The following is a 15,006-nucleotide window of genomic DNA, read 5'->3' as shown; positions in this document are numbered from 1 at the left end:
TTAAGTAAAGCGCTACCGGTTTTGTTATTTTTTTATCGGTTTTGTTATTTTTTTCCCGGTTTTGTTATTTTTTTCCCGGTTTTACCGAAAATGTTAAAAAACATTAATGTTTTAGGTAGAAATAATAATTTTTAGGTATTTTTTACGGATTTTGTTATGCCCAACAATAACAAAACCGGTAAAAATAGACTTTTTAATAATAAAATTAATAAACACAAATTATACAAATTAATTTTAATTTTTTAGTTTGTAAGTTGCCACAATATAACTAATGAAAAAAGGACTCGGTATTTCTATTTCGATATTAGATTTTTAATAATAAAATAAAAAAATAAAAAAAATATATATATATATAATTACAATATAATTTAAAAAAATAATCATAATGAAGTGATGGAAAATATTCATAATTACAATATAACTATAAGCATCAAATACAATAAAATAATATTATTTATTAACAAAATAATATTATTATTTTTAAAATATTAGAATAATTTATTTAATATTATCTATGTCAATATTATTATTAAAATATTATATCTATAATTTTATAAATAAAAAATTATGATTATTATATTTTATTAAAATAAATTTACAATGTTACCGGTATAAATATACCGATTTTATGATAGAATATGTCAATAAAAGCGTTATCTATTACATTATATAAGCACTACCTAATATGTTATTGTGCTTGATAATGTTTCTAGTAATTAATCTATTTTATTATATAAGCGCTATCTATTACATTATATAAACGCTACCTAATATGTTATTGTGCTTGATAATGTTTCCAGTATTAACCTATTTTATTATATAAGCGCTACATATTACATTATATAAGCGCTACCTAATTTGTTATTTTACTTGATAATATTTCTGATTAAATAATATAATATAATCGATCTAAATTTTAATCGATCATTTATTTAATCAATTACACCATTTTTTAACTGTTTTTTAACCGTCTCATAGCAGAAGTATCCGGAGGTATGACTAAGAAGAGTATCCGAAAGAGATACAATTAAAAACAATGAGAATTTGATTTATATAATTATCGGAGATCAAGAATAGTTAAAAAAGATTGTAAGGACGGACAGAGCTAGCTGTATTGTGATCTCCAATCTCGTAGGGCCTAAAATCCCGATTGGCTTTGATTACCCCATGTTTGTAGGTCTGAGATTGTGGCCACTAATGTCAAGGGGCTAAGCCTAACAGCTCTTCTCTAGCTGCTACTGATATTGACAGGGGCCGACACTTCAATTACGGAGAACCAATGTAATGCGATTGATAAGGAGGTATCTATTTAATTTTTTTAGTTTATTAATAATATATATATATATTATATTGTAAATATTATTATTTAAATTTAATTTTTTTTAAAAATAATATTATCTTCTACTATTAAAATTGCACGTTAAATTTAAAAACATTATATTTTAAATTAACAACAACAATATGAATATGCATACACTAACATCAAATCATAAATGTATATATCATCAATAAATAATGATTTATATTTAATAGATTATGTAATGTGGGTTTTGCTCTCATGTAATATTAATATCCTCTATTTATATCCGTCATTTACTGCTGAAACATTTAATTTGGAACAATGGTGTTTCTCGTGTTTAATTAACTTTTTTTTATATTTTATTTAAGTGTTTTATGTGTTGCCTACGAGTATCTATCTACTTGTATAATTATGTATGACAGAAAAATTATCTGAATCTCCATGATTATATTACTTGATGCTTAATGATACCAATTATCACCGGTGTATATGGTACATGATACTTAGTGATACTAGGTACCATGATTTTTTATTGCCTGATACTTAGTGATTCCAAACTATGTGAAATGTAGCATATGATACTTAGTGTTTTCATATATCTTTGTCATCTAATACTTGATGTTTAGTAATACCAAGTATGGATATTATTTATAGTATTTGACGTTATGTGATATCAGGTATGAATATTATTTATAATACATGATGATGTGTGATATCATATATTGGTTTTATTATTATTTAATATCTGATGCTAGGTGATACCAAGCATAACGTATCGATATTGATACGATGTTGTAGATATTGTATGACTACTGTGATCTATTGGTGAGGTGTGGTCAGTAATACCTCTAAGCGTATGTATGCTCAACTAATGATAGGAGCAATATCCCCTGTGGTGATTTGAAATACGTTATACCATAGACAAGTAAATATTTTGAGGCTTGATAAATAGATAGGGAAGATATACGTATATACAATGCATATGTATTATATTTGATTGACATGCGAACCTCATGAAATATAATAGAGTAGATGTGTATCATTGAACTTTGTAAATTTAACATTCGAGTTGCTTCCGTGCACATGTTACGAGGTTTATTTTGGGTTCACGATTGAAAAATAAAATCATTAGAGAAGACTCAATGAATCACCTAAGAACAATAAATAATTACTTAAGTGGACATATGAAAGTTGAAAGCTTATCAAGATTTATAAATTTATTTGTATAACTAATTTTAAAAATAAAGGAGTTCTGAATAGTATACAATCGTTTTAATTTGATTATTTTGATTTGTATGATTTAATTTTTTTAAGTCATTTTAATGTCGGATGTGATACTCGCAAACTCGTCGTATATTACAAGTTGAGTTTAAGGTGTTACAAATATAATGTTTATTATGATGTCTATATGCATGTGAGGTGGATTGATAAGTATGGTACTTTTGAGTATCATGACATGTAATGTTAGTTCTAAGCACCCTATGAGGTTGCTTGAAGCGTGTGATTAGGGATGGGCATGAGACTCAGATTCGACGAGTTCCGGTTCGATCGGGTCAAATTTTTTGAAAAGAAATTCGGGTTCGGTTCGGGTTCAGATTTAGAGTTAAAATATCTGACCTGATTCGACACGAGAAAAATATATAATTTTACTTTTATATTTAGGGATAATTTCAATAATGCCCCTCTATATATTAATTTTTTTCAATTAAATATTTTGAATAAAAATAATATTTTTTAATAAATATATTATTTCGAATCGATGTCAAAAAATTAGGTCAGGGTTGAGTCGGGTCGATTCAAGTGGAGGATATATAATTTTTGAATTGACCAAAAATTCAACCCGACCCGTCCTGACCCATGCCCATCCCTACGTGTGATGTCACGTCTATACGAGGTAGTATGGAAAACATGTTCAATCTAGTGTATAATTTTCATATGATTAAATGACAAGATTGTTTAAGCATGAAGAGAATGTATATAACACGTCATGTAGTTGAATTTCATGTATTTCATACAATGATCTATGTCTTTCATAAACAAGTTCGATTGATTGATTAGAAGTGCACGACGTATGTGCAAGCATGTTTAATAGAGTTATGACAAGCATAAAAATTACTTGATATGTTTTTATGATGTTCACTATTTTTTTATGTTCAAAGAGCTATGGTTAGAAGCATGTATAACTTGTAAAAGTGCATAATTGGTCAAATAGATATTGAAGGTGTTAAATCTTCAACCATAGTTTTTATGCCTTACATAGAATTTTATGTCTTAAAAGATGTACTAAATCTACTCTTATTGGTTGCACTAAGTTCTGAGTTGATTTGTATATTATTCGAAACTCCCAAAAATTAATTAAATTACTAACATAAGACATATTAGTTATAAGATGTCGATATCTTATACAATATTATCAATATCTTACCAAATGAACAGTTCTAGAAATTTTGATGTGCTTAAATGATATTGATAACTAAAAGGATATAGATACCTAACCATTAGTATGATACCCTTCGTACTGATATCGATATCTTGAGTTTAAAATGATTGATAATAGTTTGCTTTGCTGCTTGTCCCTGTGACTTATATGATGAATGAAACGACCCCCTATATTGATGAATGATTAACTGAGATATCTAAATAATTTTATAAATTTTGTTATTCTAATTTTATAAGTTAATATAGTTTAATTATCAGATTGCGGCATCACGTAATTGATCTATCATCCGATCCAATCTGAATAAAAGATATTTCTTGTAATAACTCTCAAACACCGTACTATCAAATTTTTTACCCCGTCTTTAAATCAAGAGTTTTTCTTCTTCTTAATTTTATTGGTTGGGTGTGATTAATGGAAAGAAGAGGCCATGTGAGTTGGGAGGACTCATGAACGAATATATGAAAGCAGTGGACTCCATGGCTTGGCTAGATCAGATGAGATGCTGCAATTATTACACACTTATCCAACATTTATTCAGCTTGTCTCCATTCAAGATTTCGGTTATGTCTCGTTTCATTCATGTCCAACCACAAATTTCAACATTCACCAACACTAAAACTGGATTTGGTTACTAAATTTCTTAATCATGTAAATTTCCAGAAAATAAATCTGGAAATATGGAATGGTTAAAGAAAGAAAAGTAAAGACAATGTGCATTAAAAACCTCTTGCAAATGTAATCACATGGAGATGTCGAAGAAGGTTTGATCACTTGAGTTGTTGTAACGTCCAAAATTGATATTTTGAATCACACAGATAAATACATGGAGATTTTCACATGCACCAGCTAATCTAATTAATTCAAATGATCGTAAAATGTAATATTACACAACACTCATAACATTAGAGGAATGCGTGACAAGACTCGTAATCTTGATTAAACCAGATGAAACTATTGTAATAGCAACACTCTTGAAACAAAGTTATACGTGAGAAGAATGACCAGTAAGGTTTACCAACATCTTTTATTACTTACTGGAAATGAAATAAGTTTGTGTTCGGCCAATTCATACACTGAAAATGATCAAGAGCAATAATATGTTTAAATAAAGAAGGAAACATGAACTGGATTATCATAAAAGATCGAGGAACTAAACGATGATGTTGAAGCCCAAATAGAACATGATTGGATCAAATCTCAAGAGCTAAGAAACGTTCATCTATATGTTGACTGTAAACATAAGCATATGGATTAAAAGGAGGCCTATTTGCAACAAATAAAGAAACATACACTAAATCCAAATCCTAGTGAATAAAACAAGACAAAAAATGTGGTTTTCTAGATTGTTGAAACCTTTGGGACTTCCACTGGGAATTGGTGAATCTCATTCATCCATGGGTTCTTTTCTTTGGCTGGATTTATGGTCCTCAAAGCCTTCCAAACCGCACTGCTGCACTTGAACCCCGAACCGAATGCAATTTGCCATTTCCTATCTCCCTTCTTCACCCTCCCAACGGCTTCCGTGTAAGCCAATTCATACCACAGGGAGCTGTTCGAAGTGTTACCGAATCGGTAAAGCGTCATTCTTGACGGCTCCATGTGCCGGTCCGAGAGTTTCAAGTTCTTCTCCAACCCGTCCAACACCGCTCTCCCGCCGGAATGTATGCAAAAATGTTCGAACGCCAATTTGAAATCTGGTATGTAAGGCTTCAGCTTCATCTTCAAGAGCTTCCTTGCCATCAATGTGGCAAAGAAGAGTAACTGTTCGGACATTGGTAAAACTAAAGGGCCGAGTGTGGTGATGTTGGTCCTCAAACTGCCACTAGATCCTTGAACAGCAAAACACCGATATTTCCGACGGAGTCCTCTTGTTGTGTGACACAAGTGAAGCATTTTTCGTCAGCGCCTTCGTGTGTTCGAACGGTGACTAATTGATACTTGGACCGTCATCGATCCGACCACTTGTTGGAGAGTAAGATGGCAGCACCTCCCATCCTAAACAAGCAATTGGAAACAAGCATGGATCTCTTATTTTCAAAATACCAATTCAGAGTAATGTTCTCCATGCTAATGACCAAAGCACACTAATTCGGGTGCGCTTGGAGAAGATCTTTAGCAAGATCAATGGATATCAACCCTGCACTACACCCCATTACACCTAGATTATAACTAATAACATTGCCTCTAAGCTTGTAATGGTTAATTACAACTGACGACAACGACGGAGTCGGATTAAACAAGCTACAATTGACGACCAAAATCCCAATATCCTTCGGTTTCAGAGATGTTTTATCGAACAGTTCATCGAGCACACCGAACATCACAGTCTCCGCATCTTTCCTCGCCTCTGCCAAGCATGGATTGGGAGGAACTCTTAAAACAGCTTCGGGGATATAAGTCGAGTCCCCAAGACCAGACCTCTCAAGAATCTTCCTTTGAAACCCGAGGTTTTGTTCAGTGAAAGTACCAATCAAAAGGGACCTGTTCATGAACATCTGCTTGGTACATTTCCTAGCATCATCAGGCTTGTAGCATGAGAAATCAACGAGGTAAACATGACGAGAACGAGTGAAGAAAAAAAGGGTCGATAGGAAAACGAGAAGGGTTGAACATAAAACGACAGAGATGATATTGAAACGAAGATGATCCCAAAGATCATGGAGATCTTGAAGAGAGAATGTGGAGATTTGTGCAGCAATAAGTATAAGGAAAGGGGTCAAGAATATGAACATTCCATTTGTTATAAGGTAATGGTAGCCAAGTTTAACGTATTTCAGCTTCACAGATTGCTTGAAATCACCAAGATTTGGTTCAGCCATTCTTTTTTTTTCTGTGTGGTGAAACAAAAAAGATTGGTACTTTGAGGAGCTTGAAGGAATTGAAAGTGAAATTTTAACAAAGCTTTGAAATTACTGCAAAAATGGAATTGAAAAGACTCCTCGTCACTAACAAATAAACCTTTTAGCATCTATGTATAATTGAATACGCATACAAAATATGATGTTTTTGGGAAAATTGAAAGAAAAAAAAAGTTGGAAAGCTAGATGAAGACGAAACTGACCTTATAATGTGAAATAGAATGAGCATGAGGGAGATCATATCTTTTCTGCCGTTTTGGAGGATTCAACGTAAACAAGGGTTTTTAGAGTACTGAGGTGACACGACCTTTTTCTTTAATTGTCAGATTTTATTTTTGGATAAGATATATAAATGGTTTCCATTTCAAATGGTATTTTATTGAATCATCCAATTATTAAAATTTATAAAATAATTATTTAATTATAAAATATTATTTTATTGAATTTATCGATTATTAAAAGTTATAAAATTATCACTCGATTATTTATATATTTCAAACTCATCATTTTTTATTAAAAAAATAACGATCGTCTAAAATGGATGTATACCTAAATGAAAAAAGAGGTATAATCTAAACACTTATTTTTATATTAAGCCAAAAAAATGAATGAGAGATGGTAGATAAAAGACGACAACAACAACAGCAAAATACCTTTATAATAAGGTTTGGTGCAAGAAGATTAAGTGTAGAAACCGAAAGGGAAACATCATCTATATAACTCTAAATCTGGTGGCTGCAGCCTACAGGTAACATGAAAGTGAAAAAGGGAAAACGTGAATTGATGAGTCACGTGCAAACCAAACCACTTTTTTAAAAAAATTCACTGCCTAAACTGTCAGAGAAGCATAGGGCTTTCACAGCCAAAAGCCAAAATGTACTTACCACGTTCACTGAAAACCATAAAGCAGCAGGACAAATATTGGATCTGTGCTAACCCAAACCCATCCATTCCCAGCACTCATAGTAGTTGGTCGAATTCCAAGCTTAGAAATTTATTTCTCATTCAACAAATCATTATCACAGCATTTATTTCTCATTCAACAAATCATTATCAGAGCTAAAAAGAGAGAACAATTCCAAACAATTAGTTTCTACATACATGGTTACTGATAACAGATAAAGAAAAAAATATGTAGAGGCCATTTTGAAGTAACTTGTGCATAAGAAAAATTGCGCTCACATAAATGAGTTGCTATTTTTTCTACAAAGGGCATGTAATTATACAGATTTTGCTGGCCATGTTGCTTGAGCTGACATGATTATACCTACAATCACTCCAAATAGTCCAAGGGCACTGCCAAAAATCTCAATCACAAGAATCTTCACAAAAAGCGAAGAGTTCTGCGCATCAGACAGTGCACAACTGCTTCCGATTATTCCGACACATAATCTGTAACAAATCGCAATATAGAAAACCATAAGTACACACAGGAACAAGCTACCGCTTGTTTAAATAAGTTTATTCAAAGACTAAAAGAAGAGAAGGATAGAGATGAACCCGCAAACAAGATTTGCAAAGCCAACAATAATTCCCGAAGCAAAGATTGCATATCCTGCTCTAAGAGACTCGGGCGCGTATATCTGTGCGGATGGAACACTCTCTAACTTCGTTTGTAAAATAATTGCAACAATCACACCATATATAGCAACAGCTTCACAGAAGATAACACTGCAATAAGAGTAAAAAATTTACTATTTCAATGGGCATACAGCATTTCAAAAGTATAATCAGCAAAGCTGCAAAAGGTTTGAAGATGCCCAATTGAAAAAGGTGGATAATCTTCTGTTATTGAATCCGAATTCATGACTAATACTCATTTTCCATTATCTTCAATCATAACAACAATAATAATAATTGTTTTCCATCAGTCCATCCTCTCTTATCTACAACAGATCCAACAGACATTACGCGAATGAGTAAGTTAAGCAAACATTACAGAGAGGCCATCTCTAAATTTGCAAGGTAATATATGGGAACAAATAAAAAGTATGTATACACAAGAAAACTACAACTTTAGCTATTCTTGTTAACATGATTGTAGTTAATAGAGCAACCCTTCTTCTATCCTTAAAGCTGGATCGAAGTTCCAATCATAAACATTATACAGATCCAAGGCCAAGGAATATACAAAAAAAACTTAAAAAAGAAACATAATACGTAGCCAAGCTTCCTAGTTTCCGTTATCTGATTTTCAAAGACTCAACAAATTTTTGTTCAATTCAATACATCTTAAAAAAAAGACTTAATTAATAGATGAGGTTTTCTAAAAATAAAAATAATTAGATGCTCTCCCAGATCAAACCACGCGATAAGAGCAATTCAATAAAAAATGAAAAGGAAAAATAATTACCTAATCAGATTCTTGGAAGTGATTCGGGGAGCTTTAATAGCAGCACCGATTAAACTACTCCCAGTTATGTAAATTCCCCTGTAAATAAGAATTATAAAGAAGGGAACACTTTAAAACCTAATTCATAAGATTATGATCAGACTAGAAGCAAAACAAAAAATTGAAAGAGAAGGGGCACCATGCAGCGCCGAGGACGGAAACACCGATGGCGATTGCGATGCCGATGGCGGAGAAAGTGTAAGGAGAAATCTTAACGAGAGCGGTGGACCAGGAGCTTGAATCTGCTACCATTGATGTTCCTGCCATTTTCCTCGTACTCTAATTATCTTTCTTCCTTGTAATAATAATAATAATAATAATAATAATAATAATAATAATAATGATGATGGAGATAAGTAGGCAAGTCGAGTGGGCCTACAATTATATCTATTTGTACAGTTTGGTTCACGGCATAAGATATTATTGAGGGAATATAATTTTCATTCTCCCATTTAGTTAGTTGATAATTTTATTTTTTATAATATTTTATTATCAATAGTGAGTTTTTTGGGGTATATTATCGGGAATATGATTATCTCCTTTCATTTAGGTATTGTTAGATTATCGGCGTTTTGGACTAAAATACCCTTAATTTTTTTTCAAAATTATCATTTTTCTGTCATTCAATAATAAAAATTCTACGAATGTTAAATTACAAATTTATCCTTAAACTATTTTAAATTTACAAAAAAATCCATAATTAGAATTTTATATGAAGTTCAGGGGTTAAAATAAAATTTTACCTTTTCATTAAACCTATTTATCTTTTCAATTTTGTAAAAAAAAATTATATAAATTTTATGAATTTAATTTTTTTAAAAAATATATAAATTAATTATAGTAATATTATAGTAGAATTCAACTTGTTAAAAAATAAATATATAATAAGGACAATTTGATAAAATATACATTTAAATAATCGTTTATTCTTTTAACCAAACACGGTAATCTTACATTCCTACTAAACTAACCAAACACAAAATACAACATTCAGATTATTCTTATTCTCTGTTAATATTTTATTCCTATTAATAATCTTATATTTCGTGAACTAAATGCACTCTTAAAGTTTCTCCTTCTTTTTCTTCAAAATTTTAAAATAAATATTTCTACCTCGTAAAACGTGTAGTCTTCAATCCATTTAGAGTGTCCTCCTCAAGGTAGAATTAGAATAAATTCCGAATATCAACCACCACCTACCCCCCTTCCATATGGCACATTGTTTCTTTTTCTCCATTCCTAATTGTGGCATAATAGTCCTAACCTGTTTATTGGGCAAACGTCATCGTAGAGGAAAATCAAAATCTTATGAGCACATATAGGAGTAAAATAATTTATAGAAAGAAAGCTCAGGAATCAAATTAAATTAAAATAATTCTCTATGTACCAAAATAATAATGAGATACAACTCTAAGAGTTAAAACACTGTTGAACCCAATAACATATTATAAAATTAAAATTTGTTCTAACTTGGGCTCTGGTGATTTGAACTCAGACTCGATTCTTGTTCTAAAGAGTAACTTTTACTCGTACACATATTTTGAGTTTAATATTTTGTTCAAAGCATTCTCTATCAGCATTTTGATTGGCGGCATGAAAGCTGAAAAAGCAAGCAGTAGCTCAATAAAGCTAAGCTTTTATATTAGGGGTTTTCCCTTTATGTAGTGTCTTTTACCATGTTATGAAACGCCCTCCTTTGAGTTTGGCACTTCACTTTGTTTCCACGACGGAGTTTCTCTTTTGCCCCCTACGCTACAAGAATATGCTCTTACAAAATATATTCTTTAATTATTGTTTCACCTGACATAGAATCTTGCACGTGTTGTCTTCATCTTCGTTCTTGTTGTGTCCCTCCCATCTTTTGCCAAAGTAAGATTGATCTTAAAAGATTTTGAATCATAAATCAATGTATGATATTTTTCATTATAATATTGTATTGAATCTCTTTTGCAAGTTATATTTTCGTTGTTACTATTCTGCTTGTTAAATTTGGGACTTTTCGTAGTTTCACTTATTTCGATCAACTATATTTTTTTGACATGATTATTAATAGATCTGATGTGATCTACAAGTTAAATCTATTACCTAACAATTAAATTTATTTACTCTGTCAATTTACAAATAACATCATCACCTAAGGCCTGACACCAACACTAGGAGCTTGTTTATAAATCATAATGCAAAACTGGAGAAAGAAGATCATTGTATTTCTCTAGATCTATTTCAATTGTTTATCGTCTTCTTTAGATTGTCTATTCTTTCTTTCCCTTCTACTAAGTAATTGTCTGCTCTCCACCCAAATCATCTATTTACTTTATCAACCTACAAATAGCATCATTACCCAACGCATGTATATAAATATATAATATGACAAGCATATCTATTTACTATGTCAATAAGAGATTTAAATTGCGGTTACGACATAGAGGATGTCATTGCGGTGATTGTGGGTATCACGATCATTAAATAATAGTATCGAACGATACCACTATCGCTATATAACGGGAGCTATTGTGATAACGGACCACTATTTAAATCCACGATGTCATCCTACAAATAACATCATTACCCTAAGTCTGACACTAAGAGCTTGTATATACATCATCATGTAAGATTGAAGAAGGGGATCACATTAAAATAATTGGGTTCATACGTGTCTGTTTAAATCACGGTCCCAATAATTTCATGGCCTGACTGTGGGCGTAGGTTATCATCCTGGGGAGGTTCTTATTAGTGTGACATGACTTGACTCCATGAGATATGGAATCCAGTTGGCTTTAACAAAGCAAATCCATCAGATTCGAGTATCGATAAGCATGAAGTGAATATACAAAACTAGAATCCGTTGGTGTAGTATTCTAGGGTTCTTTCAACTTTTTTTGGTGGATTGCAGAAGCACGCAGCACGCTGTACACAAATATCAATGCCTCATTGCTATGATCATGACCTAAAACCCTACAACAAAGGAGTGTGGATTGATGAATGTTTGAATTGAGAGAGAGTCCACCAAAATATTCTTCCCCATGGGGCCTTGTCGTTGGAGGATCGCATGTATTTCTCATGCGCTCCATCATCATCGCCTGCCAGAAATTTGGAACACTTGTCAGACATCAATGCTAAATGCATTTAGTCTCTCTTTTCTTGAATATGTTCTGTATATGTTTCTCCTGGCATGAGATATTTGAAGATTTGATTCTTTAATGTATATATGTTTCAACTTTTATGGAAAATAAATAGTTGTGTTTGTGTATTTTTTTTCGCTTTTGTTTCCCTTTCGGTTCCAATTATTAATGAATGATTTCCGGAAGATTTCGGTTCCAATTATCAATTTTGAGAGTTCGACTCAGCAAGTCAAGCTTTGGTTTTCCTATAGCACATACGAATGGTGGAATGGAATCTCTAAGTTGTCTCCCAACGAAAATAGAACTTTCATTCCTTCTCTTAGAGTCCAGCATCCCCTCTTTATGTCAAGTTGATCATCTTTATAAGCTCATATTTCTTTAGATCATGAGTTCTAGATCGATTAAAACCTTGTTCTTTCTCTTAGAGTCTTCATCCCCCTCCCCTATATGTAGAATTAAAATTAGATTTAAAATTTGTCAAAAAAAAGTTCATTAGATTAATTAAATTTAATGATTGAGATTAAACTTTTTAAATTTAAGAAAATTTACTTCTTTTTTCTCGTAAAAGCCTTTTTATTTATTTATCACTGTTAATTTTAGTCATTAATTTTTATTCATTTAACGATATTAGAAAAATATAAAATTAAAAATTGTTTATACCATCCATATCAATGAATCTTATCTCATGTAATCATTTTCAAATTGATTAATTTGGCCCAACAATTGAAAAAAAAATCATTATATATATATATATAAATCATTTATCCAATATAAAATTTTGTAACGATCTTAAATATGTATAATTGGATCTTATCTTATAAAAATAATAATTTTACAACTTTTTAAAATAATTATACATTTTAAGTAATGTAACCGGTTACCTAAACAAAATTTAACCTTCTTATAATGCCCCTGGTTGAGCAACCGTTTTTTTAGATTTATAGTCAGTAGTTCTCAGGGGCATTTCGGTCATTTCAGGAACGCGAATGAGGTTTTGTGCAATTGTCTCTTCCAATTTCTATAATTATGTTTCATACAATAATCATACATAATTTTTATTAAGGATGTTAGGCATGATACAATTATCCAAATCAATCTTTAGTTAGTTATTTGTACGCGTAATGACGAATGAATCATTGGGTTAATTACTTACTTAGTCACCCATTTATTATTTAATTTATGTTCTCGTTATCCAATTATTTTATTTTAAAATCATACATAACATTATGTTTTAGTTTTGTTTTGGTCCGCCGCTGTTAAAAAAATTAACAGTGATGTCAACGTGTCATTATAAGATAATATCACGACATCATTAAAAAATAATTTTTAAAATATCACGTCAGCATCACCGTTAATTTTTTAATGGCATGTGACCGAGATCGAACCAAAATGTAATGTTAGGTATGATTTTGAAAAAAAATAATAGTTGAATGATCAAACATAAACTAAGTAATAGGTGGATGACCTAATAGGTAATACCCAAATTATTTTAGTAAAAAAAATTAATATTCCTTTTTATAAATGAAATAAGTATTCATCAACTCAATAAGTGATTTAGTAATAAAAGAAAATATTATTATCTCTAGAGAATTTAACTTCGAGCAACTGCATCTATAGAATATGTTTGCGTTGTAGATAAATTTAGAAAAATTATGAATAAATATTTTATTATATCATAAATAAAAATTGACACAAAGAAAGGAGGGGAGATTTTTTATTAAAAAAATCATAATGATTTTGTCACTTTTAATAAATATAATTTATTATATTTTTAATTTTAAAATAATTTTGTAGTAAATCTTGTAAAAAAAATCCAAAGTACCAACACTAATAGAAATTTGTTCATTAAGAAATGAATAACGCACTTTGACATTTTTATATTTATTTTGAAGTACCTGAAAAAAATCTAAAAACTTAGATTAAAAGAGAAAAAAGACGAACGACTTTTTATACTGTACTTCTATAATAATTCGATCCATCACAGAGTTAATATATTTGCCATCTTCTTTTTTATTTGGTAAATCAATCGTACAAGTACGTCCTATTAATTTAATATGATACATTACCCTTGTAAGATTAGAATGATCCGTACTTTAATCATTAATGATGTATTACTGATACTGCACATATCAACATTCAATGTATGTAATAAGTGACCGATTAATGTACTTGTGTACTTATTAAATTTAATCTTTTGTAGTTAAATTCAACCAAATCAACGAGCTTTAATTATATTATGTAGATATATAAAAATTACTATTTCGATTATCGTGTGTGACTTATGTTATTAGGAGCGGAGCATAGTGAGGGCCAAAAAGGGTTTGACCCCTGTTAAATTTGTATATTTGATATAATTTTGGTCTAATAGTATTTTGATATATGTATAAATAAATATTTTGTTGAATTATGTTTTGATATAACAAATTTAAAGGCAAAATTTTTTTTTGACTTGAATTGAATTTATTCAAATTTTTAAAAAGGTTTCAAAAATAATTCAAAGTCCATTAAATTCAGATTTGAGCAAAAATGCTAAAGGGTGTCAAAGTGCATCCATGCACCTGCACTAGTGCATCCATGCACCTGCCACTAGTGCATCGATGCACCATGTAGTGCATCGATGCACTCCATTTCGAATGTAATTAGTGCATCGATGCATCCTGCTATGCATCCATGCACCAAGGCTAGTAACGGCTAGTTTATTTGAATTTAATGAAGGGGTATCGATGCATCTTGATAGTGCACCGATGCACCATGTTATGGGCAGCCTTTTTGAGTAGAAAAATCATCCCCAAACGGCTCCAAAACATCCCCAACGGTTATATACGACATCAAACACATTCCAAGCTATAAATACAACCTAAGGACACTTGAAGAAGTAAGAGAACAACCATCCA

The 15,006-nt window shown here is 31.0% G+C and overlaps 1 protein-coding gene and 1 pseudogene across 1 annotated transcript; both read right to left on the bottom strand.

The window, feature by feature from the left end:
* Positions 1-4,980: 4,980 nt before the first annotated feature.
* Positions 4,981-7,549, bottom strand: LOC120150525 (annotated as a pseudogene).
* A 76-nt stretch (positions 7,550-7,625) lies between these two features.
* LOC120150215 (V-type proton ATPase subunit c''2-like) lies at positions 7,626-9,284 on the bottom strand. Its single transcript, XM_039162904.1, has 4 exons — positions 9,130-9,284; positions 8,952-9,029; positions 8,099-8,269; positions 7,626-7,990 (listed from the first exon to the last, which is right to left on the bottom strand). The coding sequence occupies exons 1-4, from the start codon at positions 9,255-9,257 to the stop codon at positions 7,819-7,821; spliced, it is 549 nt and encodes a 182-aa protein (XP_039018835.1). The 5' UTR covers positions 9,258-9,284; the 3' UTR covers positions 7,626-7,818.
* Positions 9,285-15,006: the final 5,722 nt, after the last annotated feature.

The sequence above is a fragment of the Hibiscus syriacus genome, unplaced genomic scaffold, assembly GCF_006381635.1.
Source record: "Hibiscus syriacus cultivar Baekdansim isolate YM2019G1 unplaced genomic scaffold, ASM638163v2 tig00111022_pilon, whole genome shotgun sequence".
NCBI classification, from domain to species: Eukaryota; Viridiplantae; Streptophyta; class Magnoliopsida; order Malvales; family Malvaceae; genus Hibiscus; species Hibiscus syriacus.
The sequence above is the reverse complement of the archived record's forward strand: the minus strand, read 5'-3'. Positions and strand labels throughout refer to the sequence as shown.

Excerpts from the sequence above, each read along its gene's own strand:
- LOC120150215 (XM_039162904.1), bottom strand. The coding sequence starts at position 9,257 with ATGGCAGGAACATCAATGGTAGCAGATTCAAGCTCCTGGTCCACCGCT. Across the intron at positions 9,030-9,129 it reads TCCGTCCTCGGCGCTGCATG|GGGAATTTACATAACTGGGA; the intron begins GTGCCCCTTCTC and ends TCTTATTTACAG. Across the intron at positions 8,270-8,951 it reads ACTTCCAAGAATCTGATTAG|TGTTATCTTCTGTGAAGCTG; the intron begins GTAATTATTTTT and ends CTCTTATTGCAG.